At 44.6% G+C, this 17,680-nt stretch overlaps 1 protein-coding gene and 1 long non-coding RNA gene across 10 annotated transcripts in view; one reads left to right on the top strand and one right to left on the bottom strand.

Annotated features, from left to right (window-relative positions):
• PTPRM (protein tyrosine phosphatase receptor type M) overlaps window positions 1-16,483 on the bottom strand; it is a 429,982-nt gene extending 413,499 nt beyond the window's left edge. For 8 of the 9 annotated variants that reach the window (XM_015855345.2, XM_015855344.2, XM_015855343.2 and 5 more), the window contains exon 1: window positions 16,256-16,350. In XM_015855345.2, coding sequence (XP_015710831.1) covers window positions 16,256-16,328 — 73 coding nt within the window. In that variant the 5' untranslated portion in view covers window positions 16,329-16,350. Of the gene's footprint in view, window positions 1-16,255 lie in introns of all 9 variants that reach the window. The other variant, XM_015855337.2, reaches the window with a different exon arrangement.
• Window positions 16,484-16,724: 241 nt separating this feature from the next.
• Window positions 16,725-17,465, top strand: LOC107310046. Its single transcript, XR_001553447.2, has 2 exons — window positions 16,725-16,836; window positions 16,961-17,465. It is a non-coding gene; the product is annotated as an uncharacterized LOC107310046 (long non-coding RNA).
• The last annotated feature ends 215 nt before the right edge of the window (window positions 17,466-17,680 follow it).

Consider the following 17,680-nt stretch of genomic DNA (forward strand, 5'->3'; position numbering starts at 1 on the left):
TGGATAGCAAATCAGGTTGACATTGAGGGAAGGTTTACTTTATTGTGAATGCTCGCTGTGTGGTGCTTGTCAGTGCAATTACTTTCTACTCAAGTGGTTTGCTTTTTAACATTTTATTATCTTAACAATAAAAACCCTGGAAGCAATAATTATTTATTATGCTAATTCCTTAGCTTTTTCGTTATGAATTTCTGGAAGACCATTAGAAATAAGCCACATTTATTAATAGACAGTCAATTAATAAAAAGACACAACAAAACAGAAGGAAAAAAAAAAATCTCTGTACTGGCAATTAGTTACTAATCAGTAAATTTGTACACTTATCAGCTTCCCCATAAGTTCTGTTTTCATATATTCAGTACCCCACATTTCTAACATCATTTTGATTGAAAACAACTTCAAAACACTAAGTCCACTGCAGCATTTCATAAGTAGTGATTTAAGCAGTCGGAGAGGCAGCAGGCCTTTAGCCCATTCTCAAAACACACTACACTCAAGCACTGCATTTTAATTATGGAAACCTTTTAGAACATCCCTGTTTTATTAACAGTAAGTGAAAGACTATAAACAAGGCTTCAGCATGCACCACTTCTCTTCAATCCTGCCTAAGCCCTCAAGGGGAAACGGCTCCAGTGCGCTTTCATTTCTCCCCCCAAGCATTCTCATCTCTGAATGCCTCTTCTCACCAACTTTAAAATTCATTTAACATAACAACTGCATAGTTATGCTTTTTCTTTCTTTTTTTTTTTCCACCCTTCCTAAGCATACAAGTGTTCCCTCCTACAGGAATAAACACCAACTCCCACCTCACAAATGCAATACAGAGACCATAAGCACATCCACACAGGAAAGCACAACAACTAAATGTACCCCTTGAAATGCTCTTACTTCACAATGCTTTTATAATGCATCTTGTCCATGCACAAACTGTCCCTGTATTTCACACAGCAACAGAGTAGTGACCCCAGGAAAGTTCTAGAAGCAATTTTCTGCCTAAGCTAGCCCAGGCTCCTGAGAAATACAGCACAGCCCAAGCTGGAAGGGGTCCACCAGGCTTCCAAGTCCCACTCCAGCTTCCATAGGTTTGGAGTGCAACTCTCCTGGCTTCAGATAACAATTCCAGCTCCCAAGCTGCCACACACAAGCTGAGAGCCAGGTTTTCCCCATCTCTCTCTACTTTTGAAACAGAGTTTTTCTGTGCCTCCCACTGGGAGATTCTACCTGTGGCAAGAGAAGGCTCCCTATTAATGCGTAATACATCCCATCATTAGCACTGCAAAGCAGGTAATTATCTCACAACTGTCCTCCCACCCCCTTCCTCAGAGTTAGAAAACTTTATTTACAGGGAGAAAAAAAAAAAAAAAAAAAAGCACACAAAAAAACTACCTCACACATTATTCAAGCCCTTCCTTCCCGACTCCAGTGAGCGGTGATGGCCCACTGGATAGGTATGACCCAATGGCACACAGGCAACTTGCTCTTTGATTTGCTCTACCAAGATCCTGCAGATCAAAGCAGGCAGCTGGACTGTTCCTACCCTGAAGGAAGGGAAGCAAGTAGGCTGCTGCTAGAAGGAGCATAAAGAAAACTGATGAAGCCAGGTGGAAGAAGAAGCAAGCTTTACTGCAGCAGATGCTCTGTAAAAAGACAGAGCAGGTGACAGCAACTCTTGCTCACCAAAGAGATCTTAGACTTCACATCTCCACACGCAAAGATGGTGTAATGCTACAATGTAATAAAAAGCACAGTAGTGATGGTGGAATAGCAAAGTCCTAGGCTGCAGCAAGTGAGAATATGCTTAACATAGAAGCCAGAGGCACAGAAACAGGAAAAAAATCTGCTTACCCTTGGAAGGGCTCAGGTAGGAGGGACCTCTAGTGAGATACCCTCACTTCCACTGCCAACCCTTACTTGGGGTCTGGGAAAGAGTGAATCCTGGCTCCACCCCTTCCAGTCACTCAGGGGCACTGTATGCACCTGAGCTCCCCTGGGTCGGCCCTGCCTTCTGACCAGGTGCTCAATCACTGGTTCAAGCTGTGACTTAGCATTTCCACTACAGATAGGAGCATCCTAATCAAGATAAACAACACAGACTGGTTGCAGACACCATCGTCCTGTTGGACACGTGCTTACCAAGTTCAGTACAGATTTTGTTGCAGCAGTATGGTACCAGCTCAACATTACCAGCAGCTTGTGTTGAGAGTTCAGTGAAGGGTGTATCCACCAAAAACCACTGGGCATCTAATTCAGGTCACTGAGTAATTAAAATCATCACATAGAGCACAGTGAAGACAGCGACTCTCACGACCATCAGAGCGCCAAAGCTGAATACCCACAGCACTTTCTTCCCACTGCTGCTTACTCCCAACCTGTTTCCCTCCTAGCCCCAAAAGGTGGAAAACAGTGGTACAGACTTTACTTGGTGTTTAATGGAGGAGGCTTATTTAATTATTTTTATGACCTCATTAGTCATTTTCAGATGTGCCTTGAAGAAGAGGCATCACATCTGAAATTCTTTAAGGAGTACCAAAGAGAATATAAAAATCTGAAGCAATGCCATCCAAAGACATGAAATCCATATTCTGTTCCATACAATCAGGAAAGGTGCAACAGTACATTCAAGCATACAAACTCTCCAAATTAAGTAGGTCACTTAATTATTTGTTTCAGTCAGCAGCTACAGTGAAAGTTGTTATATATTCTGTGTCACTGCCACCAACAGGAACAAACCAAAACTTGAGGACTTGGTTTATGTTGTAATACCCTCAGTAAGGGATACCTGTACTTGCTAGTGATGTGACATAATACTGGTCCTTCTCATTTGCTCCTCCTATTTTTGCTGAAAACATGGCCAGCTGCACAAAATGAAAACCAAGAGAAAAACCATAGGAATGTGCAGTTAGCACTTATCCTTCTTCAGGGAGTGAGGGAAGTTCAAGACATCTCACAAATAAATAAAGCCAACCAAGGTCAGGTTAAAAAGACGACCGAGACTACTTTACAAATATCACGGTAGAATGACCCACTTAATCAAGTTTGTTTGTTTTAAACATGAGTCAAGCGAGCAGCCAAGTGACATTCCATAACTGGCATCACCAACATGTTTTTCTCAGTGCCTCTGGCAGCAGAATACAGGCCACAGTTTGCTTTCACCTGTTAAGGGTACACTTGGAATTGACTGCCCCAGAGGAGTCAGCCCAGAGGCTAGAATGTTACTCTAACCTCCACAACAGGCCTTGCAGTTCCAACAAAGACCAAGTCTGTGCTAATATCACCCACCCCATATTGGGTACAAGAAGGCACTTGTGGTTTAACCCAGCAGCAGCTCAGCACCACATGGCTGTAGCTCAGTGCCACCCAAGTGGAACGAGGGAGAGAACTGGAAACAAAACAGAACTCACAGGTTGAGCTAGAAACCACTTACTAAAACAGAAGAGCAAAAAGGCAACAATAACCACATATATACAGCTACAATAAGATTACTCACCTCTCACAGACGCATGACACAACGCAACACCCTACCTACTGATGCACAGCAGCCCCATGAACTGCCCACAGCTTTATACACTTCTGCATGGCATCAAGTGGTACAGAACGACCCCCAGTTCAATTCAGGCCCACATGCTGGCCTAGCCCAGCCCCAGGTGTGCTCCCATCACCCAGCAACATGTGCTATTAATGCTGTTTCAGGTGAAATCAAGACAGACGGCAAGCAGGCAATCATGCCAACTCACACCTAAGCCAATGAGAAACAGCAGCTACTCTGGTCTCAAGCTATACTGTGCTTGAATAAGAAAATGCTAGAAAATTCACATAAAACATACAGGGGAAAAAAAAAAATCCCTAAAAAATCCCAACACGCTAAAAAACAACACTAATCTCCTGAAGTGCTCCAGTGAGCACAATAATCAGTGTAGGAGCTGAACAGACCCCTACCCAACAGCCACACCTGGAGGCAGTCACCTTTTAAGCAGGGCTTTGGGCTGCTCTGTTCACAGTGATGTAATAGCACACAGCGTAGATTACCTTCTGAAAGGTCCATCTTTCAGAAGACACACTGAGCTTTGTATTAATGTACTCTATTTGTGTCACATTTAATGATTAGATTTCCGAGCAAAATCTCTTTAAATACAAAGATAATGTGACAAAATACATATCCTGTTACTTTTGTTTATTGTCTGGACTTCCCAAACGACATTAGGTTACAGCAGTAAATAATAAAGCTAGGAACATATAAGTTTCCGATAACTTCAGATGTAAAAGAGCAGATCCTCACAGTAGTTTAGAGTGCAGAACCACAGAGAAAAACTTAATACCATTGGGAATGTATCTCATGTATATACAGGAAAATATATTGAGTAAATGTGAGCATTTTCTTGTAAAGAACATGAACTGCCATGGGTACAACATTCCTACATCAAAGGCATGAGAGTTCACAAGCTTACAGACCAACATAAAAATTTATTGAAAGGGACGTCAAAATCCATTAAGCCCTACTTTGTTTATTTATTACTGATCCATTGCTGGAGGCAATGGGCCCCGTCTCCAGCTGGGCTGCATTAGCAGGCTGACTCCACGCAAAGACAGAGCAAAGAGCAAGAGCCACCTCAGGTGACCCAGCTGAGTTTGTAGGGCAACAGCTGAGAAGGGGCTCATCACTCAACAACAGCACAGCTGAGTGATTGCCCATCTCTGGGTGGGTTATGAACTTCTTTGGAACTAACTTTTGTAACTCGCTCCACTTACATTATAAAGAGTTTGTATTCATCTACACAACTGTGTTGCTTTCATGTAACTGAGACATGGTCTATTCTCAGAGCCTCCCCGCTTCCAACTTCTGACCCCATCAATAACGGAGCAGGCAGTGAATGAGCTCAGCTGCAGCTCTGAAGCCAGGAACGCTTCCCTGTGTCTTTGAAGAGGGGAGACTGAACCCAACCAGGATTCAGTTTCCCAAAGCTCTGTGATCTAATTCTACACAAAAGGCTTAATAAGGTTTAGACTCATAATACAATTAGTAATTTAGCTCACAAATTAGACTATCTATTAACACTCCAGCAGCGACAGCAGCCATATGAGGATTAAGAAGGAATCTTTCACTCCCAATATGAAGAAACAACTTGAATGCTTTAATAAACCTCTTCGGCATCTGCCCAGGAGAGCACACATTGTGCTATCCGCAGCTGTGAGCATGGCTGGCATCCTCTTCCTGTATTGAACCTTCATCAACAGGAACCACATCAATATATTGCACATTCCACACTGAGTAGGAACTTCCAAGCTCATCTTAACGCACAATTTAAACTGGTAGGAAAAAAAAATATGGACTTAGAGAATTGTTGCTCCAATTTCAAGATAGCAGAGTATGCTCCACGTGCATTTACATGCATTAGAAGTGCACATAAAAATAACAGCCAAAATTAACCTGTCAACACTGTATGAAATACACATTAAGCCAAAGCACCAATATAACAATATTTAATTGCAGGAGTTGAATAAAGAGGTAACATTTTTTCTGAACGTTTGTATACAATGTTTATTCTGTATATATTAAGAAAGGAAGCAGATTTATGTGACACAAAATTCCGCATCTTCCTCTCCGCCGAAACAGAAGATTCAGAGATGATATCACTCACATAGCACTTAACAGCACTTCAACCACAAGGAAAACAGTTCTAGATGAATTTCTCCGAAGGCTGTCCATGTCCTTGTAGATACAGCCCTATAAAATGCTGATATTGGGATGTTCACACTACTTGTGCAACGCCTGCCCACCTGTACTTATGTTGTCAGAAGCTTCTGGGAGTTCTTTACAGCATGCCCAAGACCAACTGTATTCATTTTTAACTTTTGAGCCTGTGTTTATATAAACAGTGACAGTACTAACAGTGCCAAGCGATTCTCTTCAGCTTGAAGAACAAGAATCACAACAGTTTACTTCACACTCCGATAAAAACCATTAACACACGAATATTATTATGAATAATGTCCATCTGGTCTGAAATCTAGATCTGGCCTCAGTATCTTGTTCTCCACATGCTCTGCCTGCTGTTGCTGCAAAGTGCAAAGCTAAGCAAAACCTCGGCCCTGCTCACTTACACTATTTACACATAAGCACATGCTTTCCTGGTATGTGTCACAACATATGCATGGGACCACTTTGATCTAATCTGCCACCAGAGAAAGGTAAAAAAACCAGCACATTCTTGGTAGGAAAAATAATCAGGCAGTCAAGAATTCTGCCCCTAAGCCCTACTGTAGCCCCCCAGAGGCTATGTGCCCTTACATGAATGTGAACATTAGTCTCCAAACAGGGAAGAAAAAGGGGGGCAGAGGAAGTTCCTATTGCCTTCTAGTGTGTGGAACATAGTGATGAGGGGCAGACAGGAAGATGGAGGAGGCGGAGAGGGCGTGAGATGTGGCAGCTAAGCAATACAACCTTAGAGGTGGCCCTGTGGTTAACAGCCTTGTTAAATATGTGTGTTATTTGCTGTGGAATAGATGGCATTAAGAGTGCAATTTTAGGCAGAACTGAGAGCAGGTAAGAGCCCTCCCTCTTTCTCTGCACAAAATTCTAGAGTACAGAGCTCTAGCAGATTACTGTAATTGGCCAATTCTTTCTTTTATTGCTAGACCACTGTGTTTAGTCAAAGCACTGAAATCATGTGAATGGGGCTACTGGTGAATATCGTGTATTTGTTCAACGTCGGTTTCTAGAATACAGATCTGATTTTTTTTCTGCAGTTCTACTTCACAAAGTCTGGAAATGCACATCTTCTGTCACACAAGCCAGAATTAACGTTTTATGGCTGTAAATCTAGCACAGCTCTCTGCAGACTGTGAAGACTACCAGAGTCAGTTCTGGAAATGTGAGATTTCTCACTTACAGTGAGTGGTTCCCAAAGCTTCTGCCATCCACCCACCATAAGAACAGATTTGAAGGGAATAAGTCTGTCAGATGCTACTTCACCAAGGCAGATTTACTGTGTACCAATTGAGGAAGCTGCGAGTCTGCATTCATTTTTGAAATAGAGATCCTCACAAATACGGACAGTTTTCATTACAAAGTCTTCAAGTTTGGGCTACACATCAGAAACTGACTGAAGTTATGCAACAAACACAACAGAACTGACAGGCGAGCAATAGCTTTCAAAACGCAAGCTTCCATGATGCAACTCAGCACATGCCCAAACCTCCCGAGTAGCTCCTGCCTGACACCAAAAGAAGCACAAGACTGCCTACAATTTCCATTCCTCACTGAGTCATAACAGGTAGCTCCTAAAGTAAGAATTTAGATATCCAAAGACTGAATGTTTCTCTGTAAGAAATGAGAGAAAGCATACCGAAAGCAGGCAGTGAGCATGCATCGGTAGAAATAGACTGACTCCCATTGAAGCCACCCTGGTGATGCAATGACACCAAGCCCAATCTTTACTTTAAACTTCTCCATTCAAAAACACAATTACTAAGGCTTCAGCCCTACTGACAACTCAAGTTCCAATCCACACTCAAGACCCCAAGCCCACCACATGACAGAGGGTGGTACAGGTTGAAGTGTGCGCTTTTTGCTAGCAGATCCATCACTTCAACCCAAAAACACAATCATATGCTTATCTACACCTGGCAAATACAAGAGAGGTGGCTGAGGAATATTACTTATAAGGGGTAATTTCAATGTCATTTGAGCCCTACACAATTTCACCGTGTATTTGTCCTAATGGGTGTGTTCTTTCCTCAAACACTGAAAGTAAATAGAACTCTGAAAGCGCAATCATTTCCAAGCGCTGAAACGAAAATGCTAGGCTAATTCACATAAATCCCTTACTAGCCTTGATGTATGTAGGAAATCCTAACAACAATTCTCAATGTAAAAATAAATAAAACACACCTCAGGAGCTTGATGTGTGGTCTTCAACCCACACGCTTTGCTGTCACTATAAACAGAGCATAGTCATGCTGGGCAATGTACAGGCTTCCCATCACATTTCCAGCCTCTGAGGTTTTTAAATAAATATTAACTTAAATTGTGTTTAGTGTTGTTGGTTTCTTTTAACAACCACAGACCCAACCCCAACAGGTTGCTTTCATACTCAGGAAAGTGCTCACAGCAGAGAAAGGTGCTTTGAGAAGTTCTGAGCTAGGACTGAATCAAGATAACATCTCTCAGACACAGTAAAGAGGGCATCAGCCGCATGGTGACTTAAAATTATTACTGGGACAACAACTGATCTTACATAGCTGCGAAATTACTTCAGGAATAGCTGCCTCTGCAGAAGTTAAAAAGAAAAACAGCTGAAGTGATGTGTTATGTAAAGTGCTTATATTGCATTGTATGCAGTGCTTTGTAAAATAATCTTCATCTACAATTCAGAAAATGGAACATTAAAGGAAAAAAGCCGATAGTAGTTCTCAGCAATTAGCATAAGAACTACCCCACTGAGTACTACACTTCCTGTGAATGTCCACAATTGTCTTTATCTCCTAAATACATGACAGTAGTTAAGTACACCATCGAGGGGGAAGACTGGAGTTGTAAGCGGTCAGTGGCTGCTGCAAATGTTCTCCAAATAGAATCACACAACATCTCAAGCTGGAAGAGACCCAGAAGGATCAGCAAGTCCAGCTCCTGGCTCCACAATGGCGTCATGACCACTGCCTGGGTGAGCCTGTTCCAGTGCACGACCACCCTCGGGCAAAGAACCTTTTTTTGATATCCAGCCTGACCTTCCTCTTTTATTGCTTCATGCAATAAAAATAATATTTACCAAAGATAATGTAGGGGTTAAGAAAAAATTAGACTCCTCAGTCATGGTCAAAACTAAACAACCTCCCCTCTCTCCCCAGCCCCTCCAAAAAAAGATTAGAAAAGATTAACTATGAAGATACCTATATCACAGTGAAATGCCAGAGCATATACTTAAATCCAGGCTTCCCACTAGGCAGAAGATCTGATCACTAAGCAACTGGCTAATACAACAGGAATTAAAATCTACATCTGTCTTCTGCATGCTGTGCTCCAGCAGTACGCTTCATGTTCCACTATGTCATCCCAACGTGGAGCCAGAAAAAACTTCCAGGCTCAAAAAGTTCCACTGGGTGAGGACATCATTTCCTGGGTAAGATTATATGGGACATCTTAAAGCACTGAAGGAAAAGAGATTTTACACTATCAAAATACCTACAGCTTCCAAAAATTGTAATCCTTGGACGCTGCTGATATTGAATTACACCACTTGATAAAAAAATCACCATCATTAGAATAAATGACATGCAGTCCTATATAGATATTTAAACAGAGTTAAACCTTACTGTAGATACATTTCCTCACTCACGCTAGTTTATACCCAGTATGTGAACATATTTCGAGCAGACTGTGAAGTTCTAAGAAAGCACTGGACTTCTTGCACTGATTTTATTTACTAGGAGTGGGAGCAAGAGGGAACAGAGAGTAATGAAATTCTATTCGCACAAAACAAATTCACTAAACACCTGAGAAGAGAGAATAACTATACAAAGCAGCTACAGCAAGGACAGTCAGATCTGGGGCCCAACACAGTTCCTGGAGATGGAAACTGATTTGAGTGTTTGTTTTTAGTTTTTAGCTGAACCAGATGTTAAACCTGGAAAAGCTACAAACCTGAAAAGACCGCAGGTGAGACCCTTTGTAGGTGGAGGACAATGTGAATCTTTTTAGCAAATCTCAGGCTCTCCATGAGAACACCATGAATAATGCAGTAGCCCACTAAAGGGCAATAACTCATCAACTTTTTAAAACATAAACATATGAACTAGCGCTTAGATTATAAGCATACACACAAGTATAGAAAAGCACATAATGGATAAGAGTTATTTACTCAGCCTAGTCTGCATTCACTGGAAGCAGAGATGTGAAAAGCCACTCTATTCATTTACCTGTAAGAACAACTCCTTCACAAAACTTTAAGGCACTACCAGCCCCACTATCCATCCACTTGGAAGTGCATAGAAACCCCTGTAATATCCTCCTCAATCTTACGTTATAATCTTGTCAGCACAACTAAAAAGCATTATTTCACCTAACCGAGCCACCCTTAAGATTCAAGCTAATAACAGAATCTTTCTGAAAAGTTTCCTAAACCCAGTGTGCCATAAACCCTGGGGGTGTGGGAAAAGCAGCACTGCTCTCATACAGGCATGTGATACTTTATTTCACTCCCCTAAAAGATGGATGAGCTACAGTGATGAAAGAGGTAATTATCTATTAATTATTCTGGAGCAAAACCACATCTCTTGTGATTAACAAAGTAGCGCTGGAAAAGATATTTGCAATAACACTTGAAATTAAAAAGAAAAAAAGAAAAGAAAGGGTCTCTTCTTCAGAGATCCCAACTGCTCTTTAAATCAGGGCAGACTGCAAATATCCAGGGAAAAAGAGAAAGAAAAAAGAGAAAAGCTTACAGGAGAAATGTTGGTTTTGCACCATTCCACACAGAAAAACTAAAACTGAAGGTTCATTAACATCTTTACATTTAATCATATGTGTAAACATCATCAACTATTGCTACATAAACCATCAGAAGACCTATTCAAACTTTGCACATATAAGGAGGCAAGTGCATTCAAAACTAAGATGGCAAAAATATGAAAATGTGAATAATTATAAATCCATGTATGTTTTCCAGATGCAGTTTAATTGCCTTGGTAGTTCAGCTTTTCCTGGGACGTTTTCCAGCAATATACATCTCTTCCATTCTTTTCACACCTCCCTCCCCAAACACTTGAATTCCAACCTGCCTACAGCACTCCCCTCCTGCTAACACTCCCATGCTTTCATCTGAACAAACGTGATCTTTACTTTGTTTACCACCATTGCAGTGGCAAAGGGTCAGGCTGAGCGAAAGGGCTGAATCGTTCCTTTCCTATTCCTTGCAGCTACTGAACATACTTGTCAGAGATGTAAATACACCTTTTATTCTTGTTACCGCTCTCAGAATTGTAGGCATATAAACATCATTTTTAAAGCATGTATGGGGACTCACCCAGTTTAACTCCTCGCAACACTGAAGTGGCTTAAGAAGCTACAAATCACTCTTAAGAAGTCAGTACAGGATTCCACCGACAGCAAAATCATCTTTGAAACTAGTTACTTGGAAGAGAGTATAAGTCTCCTCACAATGCATTAAGCAGCTATATACACTCACAACACCCCAGCTTTGCTTTAAAATGTATCTACTGGTCAATCAAGATGGCTAAGATATAACTTTATCACACCTCTGCAGCAATAATCCTTCCATATAAACCGCTAGGAAAGTACTAACAATTTCTTCGCAACTCCATGCAGTTTGTTATATTACAGCCTGCTTTCATCCTTCCATTGAATGCTAACAACGGTACTGAAAACAGCACTTTTACAACACGACAAAGTGTTCATTTGTGTTACATGCAAACTGAGGCAAAACAAAAAACAAACAAACAAACCCCGCAAAACGACCCAATAGATTAGAGTTCTTTAGGGGACGAAAATTTCCAGACCTCCCAAGTTCGAAGCCCAGCCTTCAGCCCTGCCTCTTTTTACACTTAGAAAAGTGGATTTAGAGATGCAGCTACACCTAGTGATCAGCAGCAGATCACAGCAGGCAGACTCAGGAAGTGCTCCTGCGCTACGAGAGCAGAAATAAATACGTGAGCACAGAGAAGGGAAAGAGAGGAAAGCGACACAGTAATATTTCTCTTTTAGAAGTTTATTACTTAATTTGTTATCGCGTGCTTCAAATTGTCTTTGGCTTTCTGAAATCCCTTTTTATACACATTAAATGAGAAACACACATTTGGAAATAATCAGCAAAATCAAATGAAATAAAGAGGATCTTTTCAATGTTCCCTACCAAAACAGAGCAGAAGCGAAGTAATTCAGATGTGCTCACACATTAATAAACAATTTACTCCCAGTGAAATTTTCAGAACCACTCAAGTGAATCACATCAAAATGCAACACATGAAACCCAAGACGAGCTCACAGGTCCTGACCCAACAACAGCACTGTGTTCCACAAGGTCTCCGCCTGTTATCTCCATCAGCTGAGCCCAATGATGCAAAGCGAAGCCATGTCCCAGCAGGAACCTGTACAAGTGTCCGGGCCACCAGTAACCCCCACAGTATGGCACACTCACTGACCAACTCAGAATATGAGCAAGAAAAATAAGCTCCACATCTCTTCAGGTCAGACCCAAATGATGTTAGTGAGACATAGACCAGAAGCTTACTTGCTGTACGCCGACACATTTTGTGATTTGCTCTCTAGCTGTCAATCCATCACTTCTGCAAGCACTAAATAGATTATTTTCCATGAGCTATATGCTGCTATATTGTTTCTGGACACTAATTTATTTTCCTCGTGGATTCTGATGACTACTAATTTGTGAGACTGAAAAGAAATCATAGGAATATTTCAGTGTTATTACATCCTTGTAATCTTCTGGAAGGCTTATTTTTAATTTCTGGTGTGGTTTCTTTACTAACTTACGACAGAATGACAATAGAAAAAGCAAAATTCACCACCCAGTTTCTTTTTTGACACTCCCGAAGTCCAGACCTTCATTCTGTTCGAGGCATTCCAGAGTACATCCCAATTCATAGCAAAATGCAAACTTTATTTCATCTGTTTCTAATTGTCAAAAGCATCTAAAAAATAAAGACCTATTAGAAGCTGATTCTTTGACATTCTTCCACTCATTTGCGAGATCCATTTAAATGCAATTACTCTCGGGTAAAGAGCACAAATCAAATCATTCACCTGCATAAGCAGGAGCAGCACAATGCTCTGACCGTGAAGCTCTTGGTCTGAGAACCCCCTCCCACAGCTTGCTCTGCTCATAGGGCCAAGCCTGTGCTAACACTTCAACCGAAGATGCGCTGCTGGGCTGACAGCTGCTCCAGGCACTAAGATCATCGCATCCTCACCAGCGTTCCTTCCCTCAGATGACACAGGGATGGGGACCACAGGTGGAGAGCAGGTGAAATAAGCAACGCCAGCAGACACAGAAAGTGTTAGAATAAGACACAAAACACGCATAGAGATCATTGCTGACAAAGCAATCAGAGTATCTATCAAAGGCTACACGATGCAGATCCCAAATACTCTGAGAAACCTCTTTAAGCACAGTTAATTACAGCAGAAAGTTTTTACTTTCCGTACATTCCTCTGAATGCCAGGAACTTCCCTTCAGCCCTATAGAGATTTCACCTCTCTTCTTTCTTTCTTTCCATTCTCCCTCTTCACAAGCACTGTGACAGTGATGGTGCTCAGGAAGTTTCAGTATGCTGCATTTCTTCTTTACTGTTTTTGGAAAATGTGATTCTTGTTTTCAAGAGTGCCTACACCCAAAACCGAAACAGATGAACGTGAAGGCACGGCATCTATTTAGAGCACAAGGTTTGAATTTTCCTTCCATGAAACAGCTGGAGGACTGCTGTGCTCTATGTAAAACCTTTACCAGTCCCTAAGAGAAGCAGTTTCCAGTTCTGTGCAGTTCCTTCCCTCCCTCCCATTCTCCTCCCAGCTGCCTCCTGTGCCGGCACAAAGTTACTTGGGAAGAGCCCCCCAGAAACATTTCCATGCCATCCCCCTCTCTTTAGCACTGCAATAGGGCCCATCCCTTCTCAGAGAAGGAAAACTTTCAACACGAGTACCATAAAATGAATGTGCTAATACACATCCTTGCTGCTTTCTGCAGCAAAAGAGAACAGTGCGCTCTAATAACAGGCCTCTCTGGGTCAGTCGGGTTATAAGCAAGAAACACCAATTTCAGAATTCAGGCTGTGTGCAAATGTAAATCCACCTGAACATGATGCCCTTATAAAAGCACAGTTTCTGCATTCTATTACACATCTCTTCACCTTCAATTTCAGCCACCCATTCCAGTGTTTGACAGAACTCATTACATCCAGGCTCTACATTTTATGGAAGACCTAATATTTAGGCATGCAGCATCCCTTCTCACTTGCTCTGGTTTGACCCAGATCTCCTACAAGAATGAACCACTCCTCCTGAGCAGCAGAACCCACTGGGGGGGGAGGGGGGGGCAAGAGAAGGAGCACCGTAGATCCAGGTGGCACCCTGTGTGACAGCAACACCACACGATCCAGGAACTCTGCAGTGTAAGCCTTCCCATGGCCCCACTTTGTCATATTTACGCTAAAACTATAAACAAAATCAGCCAACCCAGGTATGCAAGCATTTCCTGGGAACAAGCTATCTGCTTTGCAGCAAGACCCCAGCTACTTCTTAAAATAAGCATTGTCCATATAATACGCTTTCAGTAACACATCTTGAATCCAAATTCTTGAAACCATTTGCTTCTGGAACCGATGAGGGCAGAATTTTAAATTCCTTAGTTAAGGACTCAGAGAAAATCTCATTGTTATTAACTGTTAAGCTGCTTTCCAAAGATTACTTGAAAGCTTCCAGGCCTTAGAAAGCCAAGATCTGATCTTTTGGTATGATTGTTTTCTAAACAAGAAATGCAAATAAAACAGTGTCTGAAGGTAACATTAGAACTAATCTCTGCCAAATAGATCAATTACTTTAGGAAAGGGTAAAAATAAAAACAGAACGAGAAATGCCAAAGACTTAACGTACCCGCCGCTATTCTTTGCTTCAAGCAGCCGTGGAGTCGGTTTTCCTTTCTTATTGCTCCATTTGTTTTTTAAACTTTTTAGAGGTTATTAATGTAACTCCCATCAGCAACAGGGGACGGCGAGCACAGAGAGAGGAATTCTGTGTGATTTAATTTCTATGACACTGATGCATCATGCTTTCAACAAAAGCAACAGTATTTCCCCCCCCCCCCCCTAAGCAAAACTGACTCCCAGGCACACACTTCAAAAGGGGAAGTGCAAAAACAGCGTGCCAACAATCAGTATTAAAAAAGAACAAACTGTACCTGCCTTGCCATTAATGGGCTTTCCATTCAGTGTTTCACATACATGTACACATGCACAGACAGCGAGAGGTGCAGGCCAGATCCTACGCCCCATGACATCCTCCACAGCCCGACTGAGGTGCATGGATCAAAGCATCCCTCATTCACTGCACTGGAAGCCACGGAATCGCCCCTTTTGCCACAAGCTTAAGCACAGGTCATTAAAACCACCTAAGGACATCACTGAACCATTTGTGCTTTCTGTCACTGTGTGTTTGCTGCGACAGCGTGCGGCTATGGAAATGACTACATGAATGGCACTTATTTGCTGACTCTAGCAGAGCATCAGAGTACCTCGTATGTAAGTCACTTCCGAAGTGCAGCTCCAGCTCAACTTTAAGCAAGAAACCCGACAGTTGGTGCGGGGCAGCAATGAGTTTGGGATTCGTCGGAATGAAGCAAGAGCTATCCCTGAAGCCTGGACACCAGATTCCCAATATTAGGGAGTTATAGGGCTAATGTGTATGAGTTCAGCTTCATAATCCGCTGCGGAGCATAGCTTCAACCTAACACGGGTGTTAGGGAAAGCTTTCATCATTCTTAGGTATCATCTCGGTGCAAGCAAAGCATCCTCCTGCTCAGGAACTCTCTTTCTCATCCGCGGGAATAACACCCAAGAGTATCTAAAGGAAACTCAGCCGCGTACGCAGAAGGTCTGTGGAACCTGACATACAACCCGAAATCGGTAGTTTCTCAGCAAAGTTTAGGAGCACACCACGCTCTCACGTTATCTGCAGCGCAGCGCACCGCAAACACGGTGCACAGCAGCCGGGCGGTGGGACGAGCAGAGCCTACCGAACGGGTCGGAGCCCGAGCCCGACACCAGATGTCCCCCACTGCTGTTAGCAGCGCTAACTTCGTGCGAGATACAAAACAGAAAGCCCCGAAGCGACTCCTTGCAACGGAGCGCGGTGAACTATTTCACAACCCACATTCCCGTCTCAAAGCACGGGTTTCCTCAGCACAGAAGCAGGACGGGGAGCAGTCGGGGGGTCCGAACACGCCGTAACCGTCTGCACGCCGAGCAGAAAGCACCGCTGCTCACGCTCTGAGCCGGGGACAACGGAGCCCTTCCGCTCCCGTACGGGGCAACGGAGAACTCCGGGCAGACGGCAGCGCGGAGCACGGGGAGCTGGGGCCCGGCTCGGCCGCTGCATCCCGCCCGCCTCCGTCGGGGACTTTCTCTCCCCCACCTTCTCCAGTGTCAGCCCCGCCGGGAGGACGGAGAGAGAAAGGAACTGGAGGCGAAGCCCTGCCGGCTCCGGAGCCGCGGTGCAGGCGAGGCGGCCCCTTACCTGTGAACGTCTGCGCTCCCGCCGCCAGCAAAAGTCCGGCCAAAGTCACCAGGCAACTTCCAACTTTCCCCATATTTCCACCCCGTCCTGCTCCGGGTCCAGCAAAGTGCCAAAGTGTTCGCCAAAGTGAGTGACGGCCCTCTTCGACCCCCTCCCGTCGGCGGGGAGGGGGAGCCGGACCCCCGCTGACTGCCCCGCGGCCCCCGGCTCCCTTCGGACTCTCTTCGCCGGCGGAGAAGCGGAGAGAGCGGTGCGGACGGCTCCTCGGGCAGCTCCGCTCTCCAGCGCAGTCCCCTCCGGCCGCCTCCCCCAGGGGGGTAACTGAGATTCCGGTGCCTCCCCGCCCGCCCGCTGCCGCCGCCGGCCCCGCTCCTCTCGGCTCTCGGACTGACTCGCGGTCCCCCCCGGCGGGCGGGCGGGTGAGGGAGCGGGGAAGGCACGCCCAGCCGCCGGCGCCGCCGCGCTGCCCCGCTAGAGGGCGAGGCGGCCGTACGCGGCGCGGCGGGGGCCGCTGACGGGAGCTCCGTGTCCGCCGCCCCGAGAGCAGCCGCGTTCGACCCGAAGTTCAGCCCGCAACATCGGTAACTTCACCGCCCGTCGCGGGGACGGGAACGAGCGGCCCCGAGGCGGCCGGGCAGGGAAGGGTGCGTGTCAGAGAGGGGATAGGTCTGTGCGTTTCGTAATCGTTCTGTTTGGTTTCTACAGGCGCTGTCGGAAGGGCCGCTCGGCGAACGCCGGGAGCGTTAGCACCGACGGAGCGGGATGCAGAGCTGCGAGCGGATTGCGGGCACCGCGCCGGGAAGAGCCGCCCCACATTCGGGTACCGACCCTAAACCTGGGCGGCTCTGCCCTCCCGCGGGGCTCCCCTACTGCCCCGTGCGACCCCGGCGGTGTGACGTCACGGAACGGGGCGTGACGTCACCGGCATCCAGCGAGGGAAGGGACGTGACGTCAGCATGGCAGCCCCTCGGAGTACGGCTGTCTGTCTTTTTGCTATGGGGATTTGGCTCCTGTCAGACGCCGCAAATAAGTGTTTGTTGGTTTTAAACCAGTTCTGTTGTGTTTGGACCTCTGCGTGTGGAAGTATTGTTGTTGGCTATCACTTGCAGTGAAAGCTGGCTTTTTTGTTATTTATTTCAGGTGCAGGCGTCAGGCCAGATTCATCCCTTGTTATCCCCTAGGGCTATAAATAAAACAGTGAAAACAAGAATCGAAGTAATGCCAAAATGAAGGTCTGAGCTGGCAAATGCTCAGGTTCGGGTTCTGTTCTCTCAGGAACAGGCCCTCTGTTTTTACAGCACTGTCACACGTAGTTACCAGCTTCAGTCTCATTGCAAAGTGAAGCCTTAAGTCCCATCCTCCCCTCCCCATCTCACCCCACCCCCAGCACTGCAACTGATGACACATATTGAAGATGTGTGCGTG

Source organism: Coturnix japonica, chromosome 2 (genome assembly GCF_001577835.2).
Source record: "Coturnix japonica isolate 7356 chromosome 2, Coturnix japonica 2.1, whole genome shotgun sequence".
Classification (NCBI taxonomy): Eukaryota; Metazoa; Chordata; class Aves; order Galliformes; family Phasianidae; genus Coturnix; species Coturnix japonica.